Raw genomic sequence first — 17,500 nt, 5'->3', positions numbered from 1 at the left:
TCTCCCCACAGCCGGGATCGTGCAGGGCCAGGGCCGCACGGGAACGCTTGGGTTCTTCCCTCCCCTGCAGCGGGCCATCCCAGGTCAGGGACACCTACATCAAGGCTGCCCACGCATGAGACAGCTGGGAAGCATGACAGGATGATGTCACTGCCCGAGGCCAAGGGACAACATTGTGAGGACAGCTACACATCTGCAGCGTCCCTCTCACCTGTGCCTGTGCCCCGCCCAGGGCCATCACAGGTCACAGCAGCCCCGGGGCCCGAGAGAGCAGCCGCCCATGGTCTGTGCTCAAGTCGGGCAGCAGGCATCTCCACAGAGTGCACCGCCGCCACCAGCTGGGTAAGCACAGCGTGGGCCTGTGAACCGAGAGACGCCCCAAGTGACAGAGGACATGGCTCATGCAACAGTGGAATGGGGGGGGCACTGCCACATGCAGGTAGGGGACACCTGGACCTGAGGGACCGGACAGGACAGGGTGACAAAGCACAGCCTACTACCTACCAGGAGACACTTTCTAGCAATGGAAAAATGGAAACAAGCTCAGGGCAGCGCAAAGAAGGAAAGTGGAAGAGCACAGGGACACCCTCTTCCTCTCACCTCTTCTCCTTTCTGGATTCTCCGATTGGAGCTGATGATAATCTTGTGTCCTCTCTCGAAAGTCACCACTTCGGCTACACAGTTAGGTGCGCAAGAATGGTTGATGTACCTGGAGCCGCCACGCGAACAGAGTTACTGTGGAACAACTGAAGGGCCACCTGGGCTTCCTGTCTCTGGGAGACACTCGCTGCCTTTCTAGTCCCCGTAAGGAGACAAGCTTCCCTATCAGCTCCCGGAAAGCGGGGAGCAGACCCACCTGCTCTCCCTCCCAGCAGCAGCGGAGGCCTTCCCCCTGCCCCGCGCCCCCAGCACCACCTGCTCCCAGGGGCTGGCCTCACCTTGCAGGCCCTCCCGTGAGTGTCGCGTCGATGACGTGGTCATTGTCCATGCGGAACATGTACACGCCTCGGTTCTAGAGAGAGCGGCAACTGTGAGCCTGTGCAGGGTGCCCTGCGTCCCCACCCGTAGCAGGAGCCCCAGGGCTCCCGATCACACCCCCTGGGGACAGTGCGTCCGCTTTCTCCTGGGCAGGCCTCTGCCCAGCAGGTTGGGAGCCAACAAGCACACCTATCTATGCAACCCCTGGAGAAAGCAAAGTGCAGGAAGGGGACCAGGAGGCCATGAAGGCCATCCGGCCACAGCTCTGCCGGGCCCGGGCAGCCAGTGCACAGCCCCGGCACAGCCCACCTGGGACTCATACAGCTTCTCCTTCCTGTTGGCAACCTCATTCCGAATGATGGTGCCGATGTACTCGATGACCATGGTGTGCTTCTCAATGTCTCGGGCAGCGTACAGGCCCAGGCCCTGGAGGGGAGCGAAGTGTACAACATTAGCCTTGGCAGCTAAAGCCGAGCCTGAGGCGCCAGCCGAGCCTGAGGCGCCAGCCGAACTCAAACGACACTTTTTATGGAATACATTATTTCTGAAATTTAAAAATTTGTCAGTCTTGCCATTATGTGTTCCTAGGTCTTCTATACTGACCTCTGAGGCATACAGCTCAGAACGTGTTTCTCCAGGTCCAAGTGCCATCAGAGAGCTGAGCCCAGCGCCAGCCAGTGTGCAACTTTGCGCCCCGAGATCTCAGCCCCGCCCTGTGCCTCCCTTCCCCAGTGCAGTATTCACCTGGATCCGAGACCGGGCCAGATACACGTTGGACTTCCATTCTGTCTTCATTCTGCGGTACTGCGACGACTTGGAGTGAACGAACTGCTTACTGTAGGGGGCGTTCAGCTCTCCCGTGACTGTGCTCTGAAATGACTTGGAGGTGCTGGTGCTGTTCAAGGTGTGCGGCCTGCAGGTGACGGCATAGTGACAGGAAACAAAAGGAGAGCTGAAGGTCCTTCTGAGAGTGCTCAAGGCAGGCCATTCTGAGCCTTCCTGGCAGAGACACACAGAAAGCTGCCTGGCAGAGACACACATGCGCCCTCGCGGTGGCTGGGCTCGTACGCAGCTGGGAGCAGCAGGGTTTGTAAGCGGCAGACAAGCACAAAAGCCACCAACGGGCCTAGAAACCCTGAGCTGTACTATGTGAAGTTAAAACAAAATACCTTAACACAAACCTCTTGACATGGGCACTCATTTTAGGTTCAGAACGAGCACAACCTGTGGGGTTGACAGCAAGCGGCAGCTCCATGAGAGGATTCCGACCGTACCGAAAGGTGTAGCTCTCGCACGCCTCAACCCCGGGGAGCTGGAAAGCAGAAAATACACGCGGTAGCTGAGCGCAGGCCTCTGGAGCGGAAGACGGTGATCTGCACTCAGCACCCAGCTGCCGCCCCGCACCAGAACATGGAGTCTTCAGGCCACCTGACCCAGGCTGCCTGCGCCCTGGGCTGCGCGTGTGTGAGCAGCCGGGCTCCGGCAAGCCCTCGCAGATAAACGCCCGCCGCAGAAGCAACACCACGCACGAACGCTCCCTGGCCCTGCCAGACACGTGGAAGGCAACCGCTAGGGTCGAGGGTTTCCACTGGATAATGCCTACTTCTCCCCCGCCCCCCCCCTTTTTTGGCGGAACCAGGGATTGAACTCAGGCTCTTGCACTTGCCAGGGAAGCGCTTACTACTGAGCCGTCTCCCCGGCCCTAATGCCTACTTCTGTATCTGTGCCCGAAACTTCAAAAGTACGAGCAGTTAGCCATTTTCATGGCTTCTGACTGGACCATTTCTTGCCTCTTCCAAATGTGGCCACTATCCAGCCATGTCGCAGGCATGTAGATGTACAGTGACAAGCATGTCAGGGGCCTTTTCTAAAATGTGTTTCTCGTGACATCTACTTCCCCATGATCACAGAAGATGCTCAGCGCTCAGGCAGCGCTGCCCAGCCCACAGGAAGCGACCAGCCTCTCCAGCCTCCTCTCGGTGGCTTCAGGGCTTCCTCTGCTGCGCTACGACACGTCCACTCTCCAGAGCAGGCTCTCACGGTCCCGCGGCTGTCAGCAGCTCTGCGGGCCTGTGGCTCAGCTGCTGGCCGCACGCACGCCGAGGCACAGAGGCCGGGAACAGGTGCGGCTGCAGTCCACTGCCTTTTGTGGGTCAACTCATGCCGGCAGGAGGCTGGAGAGGTCACCAACGCCACCTCAGGACAAGGTGGCTCGCCCTCGCAAGCTCCCAGGGCCTTGGGAAGTGGCCAGAGACTCAGGTCAGCCCAGCAAAGCCACCAGAGTTGCAGCGCCAGGTGAAGAGGTCACAGGGGATTAGGGACAACTACAATGTGTGGTCCTGACCACGACACTCACTGATTCGGCTATCCGTGCCACTGCAGAGACGGTGAGGCCGAAGAGGTCTTCGCCTTTCAGGTAGGCGGGGAAGAGCTGGAGCATCTCCGACTTCTTCCTCACACACGCCACAGGCCCCAAGACCTTCTCCCACACACCTGCGTGTGGACACGAAGGGAGCTCGGCTAAGCCACTTGCTGTAGGCCACGGAATAGGAGACACCACAGAACCAAGGACCAGAATACCCGCTCTGCAAGACTTACTTGTTTACTAAATGGCAGCCATTTATTTTTAAAACCTTATTCAGTTTGGGGCAAAATAATCTCACGTTAAGGGCATCAACAGTAAAAGTGAAAAAGTTAGGTTAAGACCACTGAAATTCATATAAATAATTTAGCGTGCTTTCCCACCAGCCAAGAGACCTACTGGCTTTCAAATGACTATGCACCAATAAGGTCTAAGACATTCCTTGCCCCTCAGCACTCCATTCAAATGGGAAACTTTTTCTTTGGAAATATCGTTAGAGAACTTTTTAAAAACTTTTATTTTTTTGGTTTTTTTAAAGACGGGGTCTCCCTGTGTGGTTCAGGCTGGCCTTGCACTGACCGTGCAAACCTATGGAGCCTTGAACTCATAGCGATCCTCCTGTCTCAGCCTCCCAAAAGCTGAGATTACAGGCATGCATCACCATATATGCATTAAAAAAAGTTTAGAAAGCAGCTTTTCCATATATTCTGCATCAGTGAAAATGACAGTGTGGACTTACCCTGGAATCAGAATTGAAATTTTAATTCCCAGCTTTACACTGGTATAGTATCTTACACTCCTGGGAGGAGACAACTCACTATGTTTCACTGAGTGACTGTTCCTTCTACAAACTGAGCGAAGAGGACCCCCAGGTAAATGAGAGGCACCTATAAATCACTGTGACTTTCAAAGATCAACTCTTATGTTCAAACACAGATGGACTGGAAAGCTGTACAGTGGCCAGTTTGGGATCCACACCTGTAACCCCAGCTGCTTGGGAGGCTAAGGTAGCAGAATTTAAAGTTCAAGGCAGCCTGGGCAATGTGGTGAGACCCGGCCATGAAATAAGACTTTAAACAGAGCTAAAGACTTGCACACGTAGCTCAGGGGTAAGCCATTTGCCTGCCTCCATGTGGGAGGCCCTGAGTTCAATGCCTAGCACCTTAAAACACAATACACACACTAGCACACACTCAAAACTGTATAGTGAAGAGCAAGGTTTAACACAAAAAAGCTAAGATTTATATTTATAAATAAAAATCCCTACCTGCTGTTATAAAATATGAAATGCATGGGCCAAAAAAAGAAAAAGAAACGACTTAAAATGCCCTTCAGCACTCCTAAGTGTAGGCCTCACCTTTGGGCGATGTGTCACTTAACACCAGGTCTTCGTGGCCTTGCTCCACGACCCTGATGACGAACACCGGGCGGCTGTCCCTCTCCTCAATGGAGCACAGGTAGCGGCAGCGCCTGTTGGCATAGCGCATGCTCCAGTACAGCCGGCTGGCCTCGTAGCCCACAGGGAAGAGCGCCCTGGCCGAGTGGAAGGCGTGCATCTGCTGCGGGAGCAGCTGGCCGAGCGTGTGGAAGATGAGGCTGCCGACGCGGAAGGTGTGCTCCCGCTCGCCGCGCTGCACGATGCTGGCGATCTGGCGCACCTCGTCTCGCTGAACGTAGACCCTCCTGAAGACTGCAAAGTAACTTAATTCCTGCTCGTGGATTCCCTTTGGTTTGTGCATGGGGCAAAGCATAGTTTTGTCCTTAAAAAACATGCATTGTGCTTTAATGGCGCAAGTGAAGTGATAAATGTTGGTGCACCGAAATCTGTGACACCCGCTGGTGGCACCCGTCTTATGACAGAAGACACATTTCATCTGCAGGCCCCTCCTCAGCGCTAGCTCTACGTTTATTAAGGCACCAGCCTGAGTCTCGTAGACCTCTGTGGACCACAGAGCACAGTTCAAGTGCACCCACAGATCCAAGTCCAGGTTGAGCAGCCTTGCTGGTCCGTCTGTGAGCCCATCTCCTTCTTCATGGCAAAAGCAACACTTGCGGTAGTCTTTGGGCACAGGGTCAGGCCTAAGAGAAGTGCCCAACTTCTTGAGAAATTCATCTATTTCCTCCTCACAGGGTGGCTTAAACGTCCCCTTGGGGATCACAATATGAATGCTCCACTTCTTCCACTTCATTCCTCTCCACTTTTTGTTCAGTGGCCTACAATCGTCAAAGCTGCCATGGGCAGTCCTGAGCCGAGGCTTTAGCTTGACAGTCACCTTGAGCTCATCAGGCTTGGCCTCAACTTGAGCTGCCTCAAAGGCAGGAGGAAAGGCAATGGGAGGCGACGGAGGCGGAGAGGCCTTGTCCTGGAGCTGGGGGAGGCAGTGCACATCCAGGGTGGAGATGTTGTTGCTGTACTGGTGAAATGCCCTGGAAGGCATCTCTCTCACAGGCGACTGTGGCAATGGAGGAACAGGTTCCTGAGCAGCAAGAAGAATGGAAAAGGAGAACAATTTACATACCCTAAAAGCAATCTTGCCACACCAAAACCCAAGCAGTATGGTCTAACAGGGTATGGGACTTGTGGGGTCAGGGAAGAGTCAAAACTAAGTGAGCACCACATGTGGGGGTATACCCAGCTATCCAGGAGGCTGAGGCAGGAGGATCACACGTCTGAGGCCAGCGTGAGCAACATGGAAAGACTCCATCTCAAAACCAAATATAGAGCTGAGGATGTTGTTCAATGGCAAGAGTACTTGCATGAATCCCTGGGTGCAGTCCCAGTACAGTTGGGAAGGACAGAAGGATGAAGAAAGGTGGGGCGAAGGGAAGAAGAGCAAGAGGAGAAAAGGTGGCAGAGTGCAGGCACAGAGAAAGTTGTTCCTGAATATTTTGGCAGCTAAGTGTGGACAGAGCAACTAGGCTGTCCTATGGACATACCAAAACACTGCTTGCTCTATTTTATGTTTTGGTACTGGGAATTCAACTCAGGACCTTGCACCTGCCAGGCAGGTGCTGTGTCCCTGTCTCTCCCTTCTTAACTTTAAGCCAGGAAAACCAACGCCATCTAAAGACTTTGCTCACTTAACGTGCATGGTAGAATAGTGTTTCCTACCATCTTCACATCCTAACATTCCTGTCTGTTCACCTCAGGCTCGAGCACCCTCACAAAGAGAGTAAGCAAAAAGGGGCTGCCTGTGTGAGCAGATGCCAGCTGCTTGCCCTGGCCCTGCTCCCTCATGCGTGGAGAAGGCCTCCTCGTTGACCCCAGAATCACCACTCCCTCACAGCCACCCTACACGTTCCCAAGAAGCCAGTGGTGGGCAGCATTACACACATCCTGAGAACCCACTTGGTGAAAAGCCACTCTATCTAGGCTGCTTTATTTTAGAGTCTAAATTTATCTGCCTAATGGCTTGGATTTTATTTTTGTGGGAGACTCCTGCCTCTTAAAATTTAAGTGTCTCCAGACTGTTTCTCTGAGAAAGATACATTAAAGAAATTATCTTGAAGGAAGAATGACAGGCATAGATCACTCAACAGGAAAAAATTTCTTTTAAAACAATTTAAAATGTCTCGTGTGAACCAGGCATGGTGACCCTCGCTGGCAAACCCAGCACTTGGGAGGCTGAGGCAGGGGAAACATCTCAAGTTTGAGGGCAGCCTGGACTACACAGTGAGACTGTCTCAAAAAAAAAACAAAGAAAAAAGCAGCCTCATCCGCATCAGCTACATATTTTGATATACTTGAACAATAATAAAATCAAAGCAGGTTGGAGTAAGCAAAATTCTTTTTCTCCAATTGCATGAACAGACTGAAATTCTATTTCCGAACAGGTTTTCCTATTCAAGTAAGATCAATAAAAGCCATTTTGTTAATGAAAATATTTATAATTAGTCAAGATGAAGATCGAAGTACTGGTATTTCATTTCACCCTAACCTTTTAAAATACAGTCTGCCTCTGACGGCCCGCTGTGGTGAGACACCCCCGAGTCTGGAGCAGCAGCGCGGCACGGCCACTGCTCATCTCTCTCTCTACACGACCGCCTGGCTTAGGTGCTCCCACGCGAGCGTACCGAGACAGGCCACACATCTGTTCTATTCACTAACGTGTCCCCAGACACAGAAATCCCTCGTTCTATGCCGCTGAGCTGAGAAGTCCTGGTTTTACCTTGCTTTCTGGGTTTTTCACTTGTGCAGTTGAATAAAGAATGAAGCAGTTATTACTGCAAAAGACAGTGTCCTTCTCCATTCTCTTGGTGTTTTCTCGGGAATCCTGAAAAACAAAGAGGAGTGCGGAATCCCAAGTCACAGCGCGATGCGATCAGCTACACACTGGATGTTCACATTATGTCCAAATGAGAAGCGTCCTGTCTCACGGCATCTATATCCCCAGAAATCTCACGGTGCACAGAACATATTGTCCACTCCTCACTGCCCGACAGGGTGACAGCCCTTATCACAAGCGAGGGACAGTGTGCTGTTGCAGGCTGTGCTCAAGTCCAGCCACCTGTAACTTGACTGACTCCAACTACATCATGAAGAAGCCCTCTCCCCCTGCAGACACAGCCTCTGCACATGGGGTTGGTTAGAGAACAGCAAAGCATACCTTGTTCAGAAGAGCCAGATCTTTTAAAGATTTCCGAACGCCGCTTCCAAAAATAACCACTTTGCAGTGACAGCACCACTGTGGTCTGAGAGCCATTTTTCCTGCAGCACCATGACTGGAATCCTTGTATCCAGAGAGGCCTACAGGCAACCAACCGGTTAGCAATGACACAGGTGGCGCTAATGGGACATTAGGTGGCAGTGTTCTAGCACGTGGTTCATTAATTTATATGATTCGTTAATTAATTAAGGTCTTTAAGTAATGGCTATAAGGATCTATTATGAAATAACGGGGACTAAAAGAAACATTTCTATTGTTACACTTGTGGGAAAATAGTGCTAGTAAGAAAGAAACTTACAAGGCCAAGTCACCAACGCACATTAACTGTGAGCCCAAGAGCCCGGGAGCCCAGGGGAGAGACAGGGCCTGCTCCAGGACTCAGATAACAGATGGAAGATTAGGGGAACTTAGAACACCAAAGAGAAACAAGGAAAGACCTCGGCCCAAGGTCAATAATGTAAATAGGGGCTGGTGAGATGGCTCAGTGGTCTAAAGTACCTACTTAGAACAAGCTCAGCAAAGCACAGGGACCGCGGTTCAATCCCCCAGCACCACATGCCAGCCAGCCCCGCCCCCTAGTGGGCTGAGCTGGCCACACACACACATACACACACACACACACACACACTAAATAAATAAATAAAGTAAATAAAAATGACACAGGATAGAAAGCACAGCACCTCCTCAGAAAGCATCACTCACAGAGGGACAGCGGGAAGGGGACAGGAGAACATCAGCAACAGGAGCTAGAGGCCAAGACTTCAAAGAATGCACAGGTGAAAACAGATAAGCTGCTGGATTCTAGAGGAATAAAGAAGACGCAGGATGGAGGAAACTGGTGACTAGGGAGATGGAAGAGGGCCTGGTTGGAGGGCTCAGGGTGAGACACCAGAGAAATGCAGCCCTGAAGCTGAGGAAGACACGGTGAGCCTCAGCGCTCGGGGGCATGAGAACCCCAGGGGAGAAGAGGCTGTGGGGTGCCGGTGCAGGGCACAGAGGGGGCGAGCAACACACGCAGGCAGCTGCCTCTTCTGCTCTAGGTGAGCAAGCACACGGAGGCCAGGCTTCTGACAGAGCTGCTTACGGGTAGCAAGGCAGGCAGGGCGCTGCCTTCCAGCAGCGTGACAGGGCTTCCCCAAGTATGGAAGGTCACATCAGTGCCACAGAAAACAGCACCCAGCAGAGCCCGGGCTACCAAAGGACACGCACCAACACACTGCTCACTACTTGTTAAAATTGAAATTGCAATTTTAAAAAGAATAAGCTTAACCTTTGAATCAAGAACGGATTTGGGGTTAACAAAAAGCTGCTAGCTCACCACTGCTTGCCGGAGGAAATGGAACACTAGGCTGCTTCAGCCGGTAAGAGCCTGCTAGCCTGGGAGGGTGTGCAGATCCTGGTGGAGGCCCACGAAGATGTAAGTGCGGTCGGTACTCCAAAGCTGGGTTTATTCTGTGGCTGTTGGCCAAAGCCACGGACGGAACATCTGGAGCATTACTAACCTCATAGCTGTTAGGCGTTCGGACATGAAGCAGGTCGGAAAATGCAGCCACAACACTACTAATGTTCTAAAACAAAACAAACCCTCTGTTATACACCCAGGAGGCAGAGTCAGCCAAGGAGGAGAAAAAACACAGGCGGGATCAACGCTGCCTGCACAGCACACAGTGTGAGAAAACCCAACAACTTTATTTAGCCTGTGGGACTCAGGAAACTTCTGCTTTCATGGGCAAATGCACACATACAGCCCTCGTAATAGAGATCTGCTGAGAGTGCCCTCAACATGTACTGGAGGAACATGCAGTTGGTTCAGATGTCTAGCAGCAGGCAGGGGTGAGCAGCCACGTGGGCTGAGCCAACGCTGTTGGTTTTCCCAGCCACAGCTCTTACTCCACAGGCCAAAGGTTTGAAACAACGAGCAAGAATGCACAAATGTCACATGACTACTGTCTTCTGTGCAGTCAGAATGTCACGTCACTATACCATGAGTCCATCTCTAACATTTCTACAGACTTCAAAGTTAAAAAAAGAAAAATCCCCCCAAATTAGTAGTGTTTTTGACGTTAGCCTCTACTGCCTGAAGAACACTTCCGGTGCTTCTGTAAATTTTTGTTTCTTTTCTTTTTGAGACAGAGTTTTACTATGTAATTCAGCCTTGAACTCACTATGTAGCCTAGGTTGACCTCAAATGCACAGTGATCCTCCTGCCTCCACTTCCCCAGTGCTGGAGTTACAGGCATGCGCCACCACGCCAGCTATGCTTCTATAATTTTTATTATAGATGTTTATTCTCAGTAGTTAATTTTCTACAGGGTTGCCAGTTATAAAGAGTCTTTTCTCTAAAGAGTTCTCCCAATTACAAAAGCTTACAAATAGGAGAAGAGGGGTTGAAGGGAAAGTAGGGGAATGGGGGGGAAAGAATCTATCATGCAAGTACAAATTCCCTATCATGAATGTGATCCTTATGTAGACTTAAAATGTACAAATAAATTTAATTAATTAAAGAGTTCTCTAGAACTAGTATATACCCATTAATAAGAACGTGTGAGTGCTAACTTCCCTTTCTGTCTTGACTCAGGCCAAAATGAATGTCAAGCATGATGACAGTATTCACAAGCAGCCTCCACATGCAAAGTGCCTACCCAGCCAACCCGAAGCACGGCAGTCTGTGCTTCGTTGTCAGCCACTGATCTCTCTTTAGTGACATGACACACTCCATAGCATTAAGAAGCCATTTCCTCCTTTACCTCAGCAGCGGTGGGATGCAGGGTAATTGCTACAGATATAAGACCCGATCTGGGACCATTTGGGGATGAACCGAAAGGTGACGTGAAAAATAAGGTGCTTGGCTCGGTTTTGATGTCATTCCTTCTTGATTCTGAACCTCAAATAAGGAAAGAAAGAAAGAAAGAAAGGTGTGTTGATGGCTTTTCAAGGTCAAAAATACTTGCTTTAGTACATCGGTAGACTGGGATGACTACAGCAGGGCCAAGTATTCTTACCCTTCCCAGTGGTGCTCGGAAGAATGGGGATGACAGGCGATGGCACTGGCTCCGGAGGCTCCTCTTTGACCACTGACAGATCTGGATACCTGCTCACTTCCACCCCAACCACACTCTCAGGAGAAGACGAGGGGACAAAGCTGTCAGGGGTGTCCCGGTCACCACACTGATCCTGTACCCTACAAGAGGAGCACAGGCATCATAGCACGCAAACCCCCTTTAGGGGCTCTGTGCACCAACCATGAGTCCCACATCATCAGTGGACTTAGCAAATGGACCAGCTACAGACACCAATAAACAAAAATCTCCTGGAGGAAATACCGTAACCAGGTTTATCTACAATATAAATGGATATGCTTAGGATCAAAGTTTTAGCATCAATGTTTAAAAACCTAGTAAAAAAGCTGTTCAGTTCATAACAGAACCTAGAAAGGATGTTCACATCTCCCCAAGTCCCAGGCTGCCGAGACTGAAGTAAGCCGGCCTCCTGCTGCTTGGACAAGGCGGCCCTGGCCCTAGGCATCCACGCAGGACCACACCTGCATGCAACTGGCCGCGAGACAGCGACGCTGCTACTGCTGCTGCTGCTGCTGCTGCTGCTGCTGCTGCTGCTGCTGCTGCTGCTTAGAGTGGATGGAGAAATGGAGGAAACCCTGGTTACTGTGGCTTCCTCGACGCTTGATTTTCTGAGCTGGTTGTCAACAGTGAGAAGGAATGGTCCCTTCTATCTAGTCCGAGACTCAGGTTTAGCAGAGCAATGCTGAGGTCTCAGGTTAAAAGGTGCAGATCTTCTCAAGCTGCCCATGCTGATGACACCAGAAAGAGTGGCCTGTGAAGTCCAGGGGACAGGCACCTGGGCTGGATCACCAGCACACAATGGACAGCTGCCGTCCACAGCTACCACAAAGAGCAGCGTGCTCTCTACTGGGGCAATAGGGATTCTTGGCAGTGAGCAGAAGAGAAAGGAGGCTGCAATTCCAAACCTGGAGTAGCTGCTTTTCAATTTGGTCCATAATTTGCTTGTTGATAAAATATGGGACTTGTTAAATGGATATCTCATCAGGAAGTACAGCAGATTTTCCAAGGAGGGACTTTAAACAAACTGGCTACAAGGTATCTGCCCCAGAGTACCTTTCTTCCACAGCAGCATTCTGGTAACTGTGACTACTGTACTTTCTTTCTAGAGCACTATGAACATCAGTACATCCAATAAATCATGCTAAAGCTCGTGAAGGACAACGATCTTTAAAATATTTTGCAAGGAGATTTTCTATTGTCTTAATTTCTATTCTAATATCTTTTTTTTTAATTTTTTATTTATTTATTTATGTGTGTGTGTGTGTGTGTGTGTGTGTGTGTGTGTGGCCAGCTCAGCCCACCAGGGGGCGGGGCTGGCTGGCATGTGGTGCTGGGGGATTGAACCGCGGTCCCTGTGCTTTGCTAAGCTTGTTCTAAGTAGGTACTTTAGACCACTGAGCCATCTCACCAGCCCCTCTAATATCTTTTAAAGATAAAAATTAATTATAGTTAATAGTAACAAGGTTATAAAATTTATATTGAGAATATTACAAAATTTTACCTCTCAAGTGTTTTTACACACTACTCCTACACACATTATGCTGAATACATTTAAAAATTACTAGAAACCGTTTGAGAAAAAAAGTAGCTTCTACCTTAAGTCTTCCTGGTTGTTGTGAGGCGGTGTTGGAAGTGATGCTGGGACGTCCACCGTCTTTGGGCCCTGAGCAATAGATCTGGCCAGCAAGTCGTCCTGCGGCCTGAACGGCAGTGGAAATGGCTTTGGGCCTAAAGTCTTGGTAACTGAAAAGCAAACACACAGAACTGGAAGTATGTTCGGCCAAAGCCAGTAAGCAGGTAGAACTCTGCAGAACTCTGCAGCTCTGAGCCACTCCACCGCACCCGCTCTGGCAGAGGGACCTTTCACCCAAGTGTCACACGTGGAGGCTATGATCATACCTTCATGGCTCACCAGCACTCCGGCTTTTCCGGCAAGTTCTTCAGCTGTTGCAAAACCATTTGCCATCTTCTGACAAGCCATAGGAGGTGGTGTAGGAGGAAGAGAGGCAGGGGGTGTTGGAGGATTACTTAAATTATTCTGCTGCAGGAGACCAAAAAATTTTAAATTATATGCTACTGAGCAAATATGCAATGACCTTGTAAAACCTAGTTCTGAGATTTTTTTTTTTAGCACATGGAAGCAAGGCTACAGAAACATAATCAAGATGCATCTTCATTCTCAAACGTACACCAAAAAGGAAAATACGCATACAAGGCCAGGAAGTTTTTAGAACAACTACTCATGACTCTGTTAATATATTATTATCCATTTCTTTAACTGACACCTATCTTGAGTACTTAGCTTTCAAATGAAAATCAAATATTCTGTTATACAGCTCTTTTCAAGTTTTGTGGTTATAGCCAGTGAAAAATAGACTTAAAATGCAATCAACTTGGTAGAAGTTCTCAAAAATTCCTACATTCAATTTTCAGAGAGCCTTCATTCTATATAAAATAATTTATAGACTTAAACCCATAATTGCAATTCATGTCTCAGATATCAGAATCTGGATTAAGATATCTAAAAGAAGAAGAGCATCAATAATACAGAAAGGATTAAATAAATGTATTAACAAATTCAGTTTCTTTGCAAGCATCTCTCCTAGATTAAGATTTGTCATCAATGGATTTTGTCTCTCAAGGGATGCTGCAATCTACTACTACCATACAAATCAAATGCAAGGTGAGACTACAAGTCGTGCAGAGACAGAGGGGCTTTCTAAGGACGATGACCTGAAGCTAGAGCACAGCTTGCACTGAGATGTGTTCTAACTGAAAAACAGCCTACAGGACCTAAATAAATAACACGGAGAGAGTTGTGTTCACACTAAACCCAGAAGAGGAGACCTCAGGGAAACTGATGATACCCTCGTACATTTAGAAAAAATGATCTTTATATGTAAGTTATATGTCAACAGAAGCGATCTTATGATGCTATCACAAAGTTTTGTTAGAAAAATGACACCAAAAGAGAAACCTGATTTGGCTTTATACTATTCAAGTAATCTAGGAATTTGTGTACAACTGCAGTTAGTGCCTAAATCATTAGAATTTTTTAATGTCATTTTCAAAGTGAGAACCTAATTCTACTTTTTCTTCAGACAATTTACTATGAATTTGGATAAGCTGCATGAATAAAGCTTATAAAGGAACACGTATTTCCTTTATGATGGAAACATATAATGTGTATTTCTCACAATTTGTATTTTTACCTGTAAGAGTTTCAAATATTCCTGTTAGAAATACCTAAGGTAAAGCCTTAAGGCTTCAGCTGAACTAAGTTTTAGTGAGATCCAGAAGCTTAGCGACATACTGGATGCAAAAGATACGCCCAACCAACTGTGACAAGGCACCTGGAGACACAGCACAGGACACCTGGCAGGGCAACATACCTTGTAGATCAACTGAGAATAGTAGTCCGAAACCCCTTCAAGGGTAGCACTGCCAAAAGTTCCTAGAAGTCGATTCCCACTATTAAATTGGCCACTGCCATAAGGAAGAAAGTGCGCAAAGTTCACTCCAATGATTGGTTCCATTAGAGGGAGCAGAGAGAGCTGCTATTAAAAAACACATTTAAAAGTAATGTACATGATAAACAAAACTGAGTGTCTCTCAACTTCCTAAGACCTGAAGCAACTTAAACAAGAGGTGAGAAAAACAAGGCTTAAAAATTTCATGTATTACAATGCTGGAGAGAGACAAACTACGAAATCGCTGGAGCTGTGCTTCCCAGGAAGTTTCACTGCCATCTGGACTGAAGGGAGGCACGAGGCATCTCCCAAGAAAACCAGACTCCTCTTGGCTTGGGAAGAACAAGGCATGTGATAATGAGAGCAGGCATCACCGACTGATGGCACTTAGGGGCTCTCTCCCTCTTCAGTAACAATACAAGGGTGCAAGAACAGAGTAGATGGAGATGACCCCGTGGCTTCATTTCTTTGGATCCTGAGTCACAAGATCAAGATATGAGGACAGTCTGTCCTGGTACAGAGGCTGCCCCTTTTTTACTTCAGTAAATCTTGACCATTACCTACCAATTCATTCACAGTACTGTAAAGTTCAGGTGTCAATAGGATAAGGTGCAATTTTGCTGAGAAATAGGAAGTCTGTTAGGTTCCTTGTCCAGATGTCCTATGATCCCCTAACTTTCTAATCAAGAAATTATGACAACCAAGAGAAAGTTTCAGTATCACATGACAGAAGAAGCATGTGCTCTTACTTCCTGTAGATTCCAAAGGGCTACTCTAAAAGACTTACCTGTTTCAGGTGGGTGAAGGAGTCAGAGTTTGGATACAGCAGCTGTTTCTCTTCTTCATCCTTTTTCCTTTTCTTTGAGCGAGGTGCTGCTTTCTCCCCCGTTCTTTGAGTCCGTTTGTTTCGCTGTTTCTTGGTTTCACTTCCTCCATCCATTTTTGGCTGGTTGCTGCCACATCCAAAACCACCTTGTATTTGAACCCCCAAAGTTTGCTAATATAATTGGAAAGATGAAGAAACAAATGAACTATCTACATGCTTGATTTTTAGTTCGTGCTAGAGCAGTCCTTCCTATGACTCATATTCTAACAAGGTACCAAAGATAAGATATATAGCAAAACATTCTTAATTGTCTTTTGAAAATACTTGTTTCCCTTTTCAGGCATGATTTTCAATATAGAAACCAACCTGGTACAGGGAAAGAGTAAGACTTCTAAGGATGAATTTCAACCATGAACCACCACACTGTGACCCTGGTGCCTAGAGGCCCTGGTCCCAGCCCCTGCACAGCGGAGGAGGGCTATCTCTAGCCAGGGCTGTATCTGCTACATGGCTTTGGTAGTCTATTTTTGGTTCTCTACAAGAGCAAGAAGTGGTGAGATAGGACTGCCAAGTCAATTCATAGCTGCAGGAACACCTCAGCCTGTGCATCTGAGGTGAGACAACAGCCAATCCCAGAAACCAATAAAAAGAAGTCACATGGGTCCCTCAAATTAGCTCACAATCTCACATCTGACTTTAAGATATCCATGCACTTCAAGTCAATGGGAGAGGAGTAGATGACAAAAGATAAATCTTTTTCTTTTACTCCTGTCTTTATGGTCAAGAAGTGACAGTAAGCCAGGCCCTGGAAAGATTTTAAAGGGTAGTACGATCAATACTAAAAATATAACAGTGGGCCTGTGAGACAGCTCATCACACTAAGCACCTGCTTAGGCAAGCACAGAGACTGGGGTTCAATCCCTGGCACCACAGGCAGCGTTGGCCCCACCCACAGGCTGAGTCAGCCACCAAGACCCATCATAGTGGCGCATGCTAGGGAGGCTGAAAACAGGTGGATCACTATGAGTCTAGGCCGTATAGTGAGACCCTGTACCAAATACACCATAAACTAATTAGTTACAAGAATATTTTTCAGACTCCATTATTTCTAAAGTTGTTATCAATGTTTTGTTAGAGACCATCATAACTTCTAAATCTACCATGTAATCAATTCTACACTGAATCACGGGGATCTTTTTGAAAATTATAGCTTCTAGTTGCATTCTAAATAACTCAAGAGTATGAATGGCAAAAACTGGATTTTAAAGGCAAAGACAGTAAAGCATCTAGCCTTGAGCCAACTAACCTTGTACTATAAAAGTAGCCAATTTCTAAATGACCTAGGCTGCACTGGAATAAAATTTACAATTCATCAACAAATTTCAATTTTTTATAATTTTCACTGCTACAAGGTATTACTCTTGTTTAAATAGTTTTTTCAACCAGTAAAAAAATATAAGAAAACTTCTTAGCTTATACAAAGAAGGAAGAGGGAGACAGCCTTTGGCTTGCTTTTCCAAGGGCAGGCCCCACAGTAGCTGTGCCCAGGGACTAGTCAGAAATGGGAATTCTCTGAGCCCACCCTAGACTCACTGAACGGAGTGGGGATGAGCCCCAGACAAAGCTGGATCCAGCCCAGCAGGGGAACACACACAGTTCTGCATGTGTACCCCCAACTTCTCGTGCATACAAATCACCTGGGGTCTGGCTACGCCACACATTCTGATCCTGATCCAGCAAGTCTCTAGGAGCTCTAGGTCCTGCATTCCTTAAAACCCTCCCATGAGGCTACCAGCCTCCAAGACTGCACTTTGAATAGAAGGGTCTAAGAACTTCTTAATTGGTTTATAGAGATAATGAGGCAGCTGTATATGAAATAGTATAGGTCAGGGGCTTTAAATGCTTACAAACATTCTCTTTACTTCTCACCAGCATCCTAAGAGGCATAAGTAATTACATTTTAAAAAGTACTTTATCATGGAAGAACAGAAAAGATTAAAACTCTGCCATAGACAAAAAAAACCCCTAAGGGGGCTGGGGAGATGGCTCAGTAGAATAAGTGCTTCTCTGGCAAGTGCAAGGGCCTGAGTTCAATCCCCGGTTCCACAAAAAAAAAA

The 17,500-nt window shown here is 47.9% G+C and overlaps 1 protein-coding gene across 3 annotated transcripts in view; it reads right to left on the bottom strand.

The window, feature by feature from the left end:
* Nucleotides 1-17,500, bottom strand: part of Kmt2c (lysine methyltransferase 2C) — a 300,385-nt gene that overhangs the window by 2,691 nt on the left and 280,194 nt on the right. For 2 of the 3 annotated variants that reach the window (XM_023712856.1, XM_023712855.1), the window contains 15 exons: nucleotides 15,345-15,554; nucleotides 12,987-13,128; nucleotides 12,683-12,830; nucleotides 11,010-11,188; nucleotides 10,755-10,891; nucleotides 9,326-9,575; nucleotides 7,948-8,087; nucleotides 7,510-7,614; nucleotides 4,698-5,817; nucleotides 3,335-3,471; nucleotides 2,148-2,290; nucleotides 1,723-1,891; nucleotides 1,288-1,404; nucleotides 939-1,012; nucleotides 601-709 (listed from right to left, as the gene is read on the bottom strand). In XM_023712856.1, the coding sequence (XP_023568624.1) occupies nucleotides 601-709; nucleotides 939-1,012; nucleotides 1,288-1,404; nucleotides 1,723-1,891; nucleotides 2,148-2,290; nucleotides 3,335-3,471; nucleotides 4,698-5,817; nucleotides 7,510-7,614; nucleotides 7,948-8,087; nucleotides 9,326-9,575; nucleotides 10,755-10,891; nucleotides 11,010-11,188; nucleotides 12,683-12,830; nucleotides 12,987-13,128; nucleotides 15,345-15,554 (3,180 nt within the window). Of the gene's footprint in view, nucleotides 1-600; nucleotides 710-938; nucleotides 1,013-1,287; nucleotides 1,405-1,722; nucleotides 1,892-2,147; nucleotides 2,291-3,334; nucleotides 3,472-4,697; nucleotides 5,818-7,509; nucleotides 7,615-7,947; nucleotides 8,088-9,325; nucleotides 9,576-10,754; nucleotides 10,892-11,009; nucleotides 11,189-12,682; nucleotides 12,831-12,986; nucleotides 13,129-14,479; nucleotides 14,645-15,344; nucleotides 15,555-17,500 lie in introns of all 3 variants that reach the window. The other variant, XM_023712854.1, reaches the window with a different exon arrangement.

Source organism: Octodon degus, unplaced genomic scaffold (genome assembly GCF_000260255.1).
Source record: "Octodon degus isolate 3935 unplaced genomic scaffold, OctDeg1.0 scaffold00027, whole genome shotgun sequence".
Taxonomy (NCBI): Eukaryota; Metazoa; Chordata; class Mammalia; order Rodentia; family Octodontidae; genus Octodon; species Octodon degus.
This window is presented reverse-complemented; position numbering and strand designations above follow the sequence as displayed.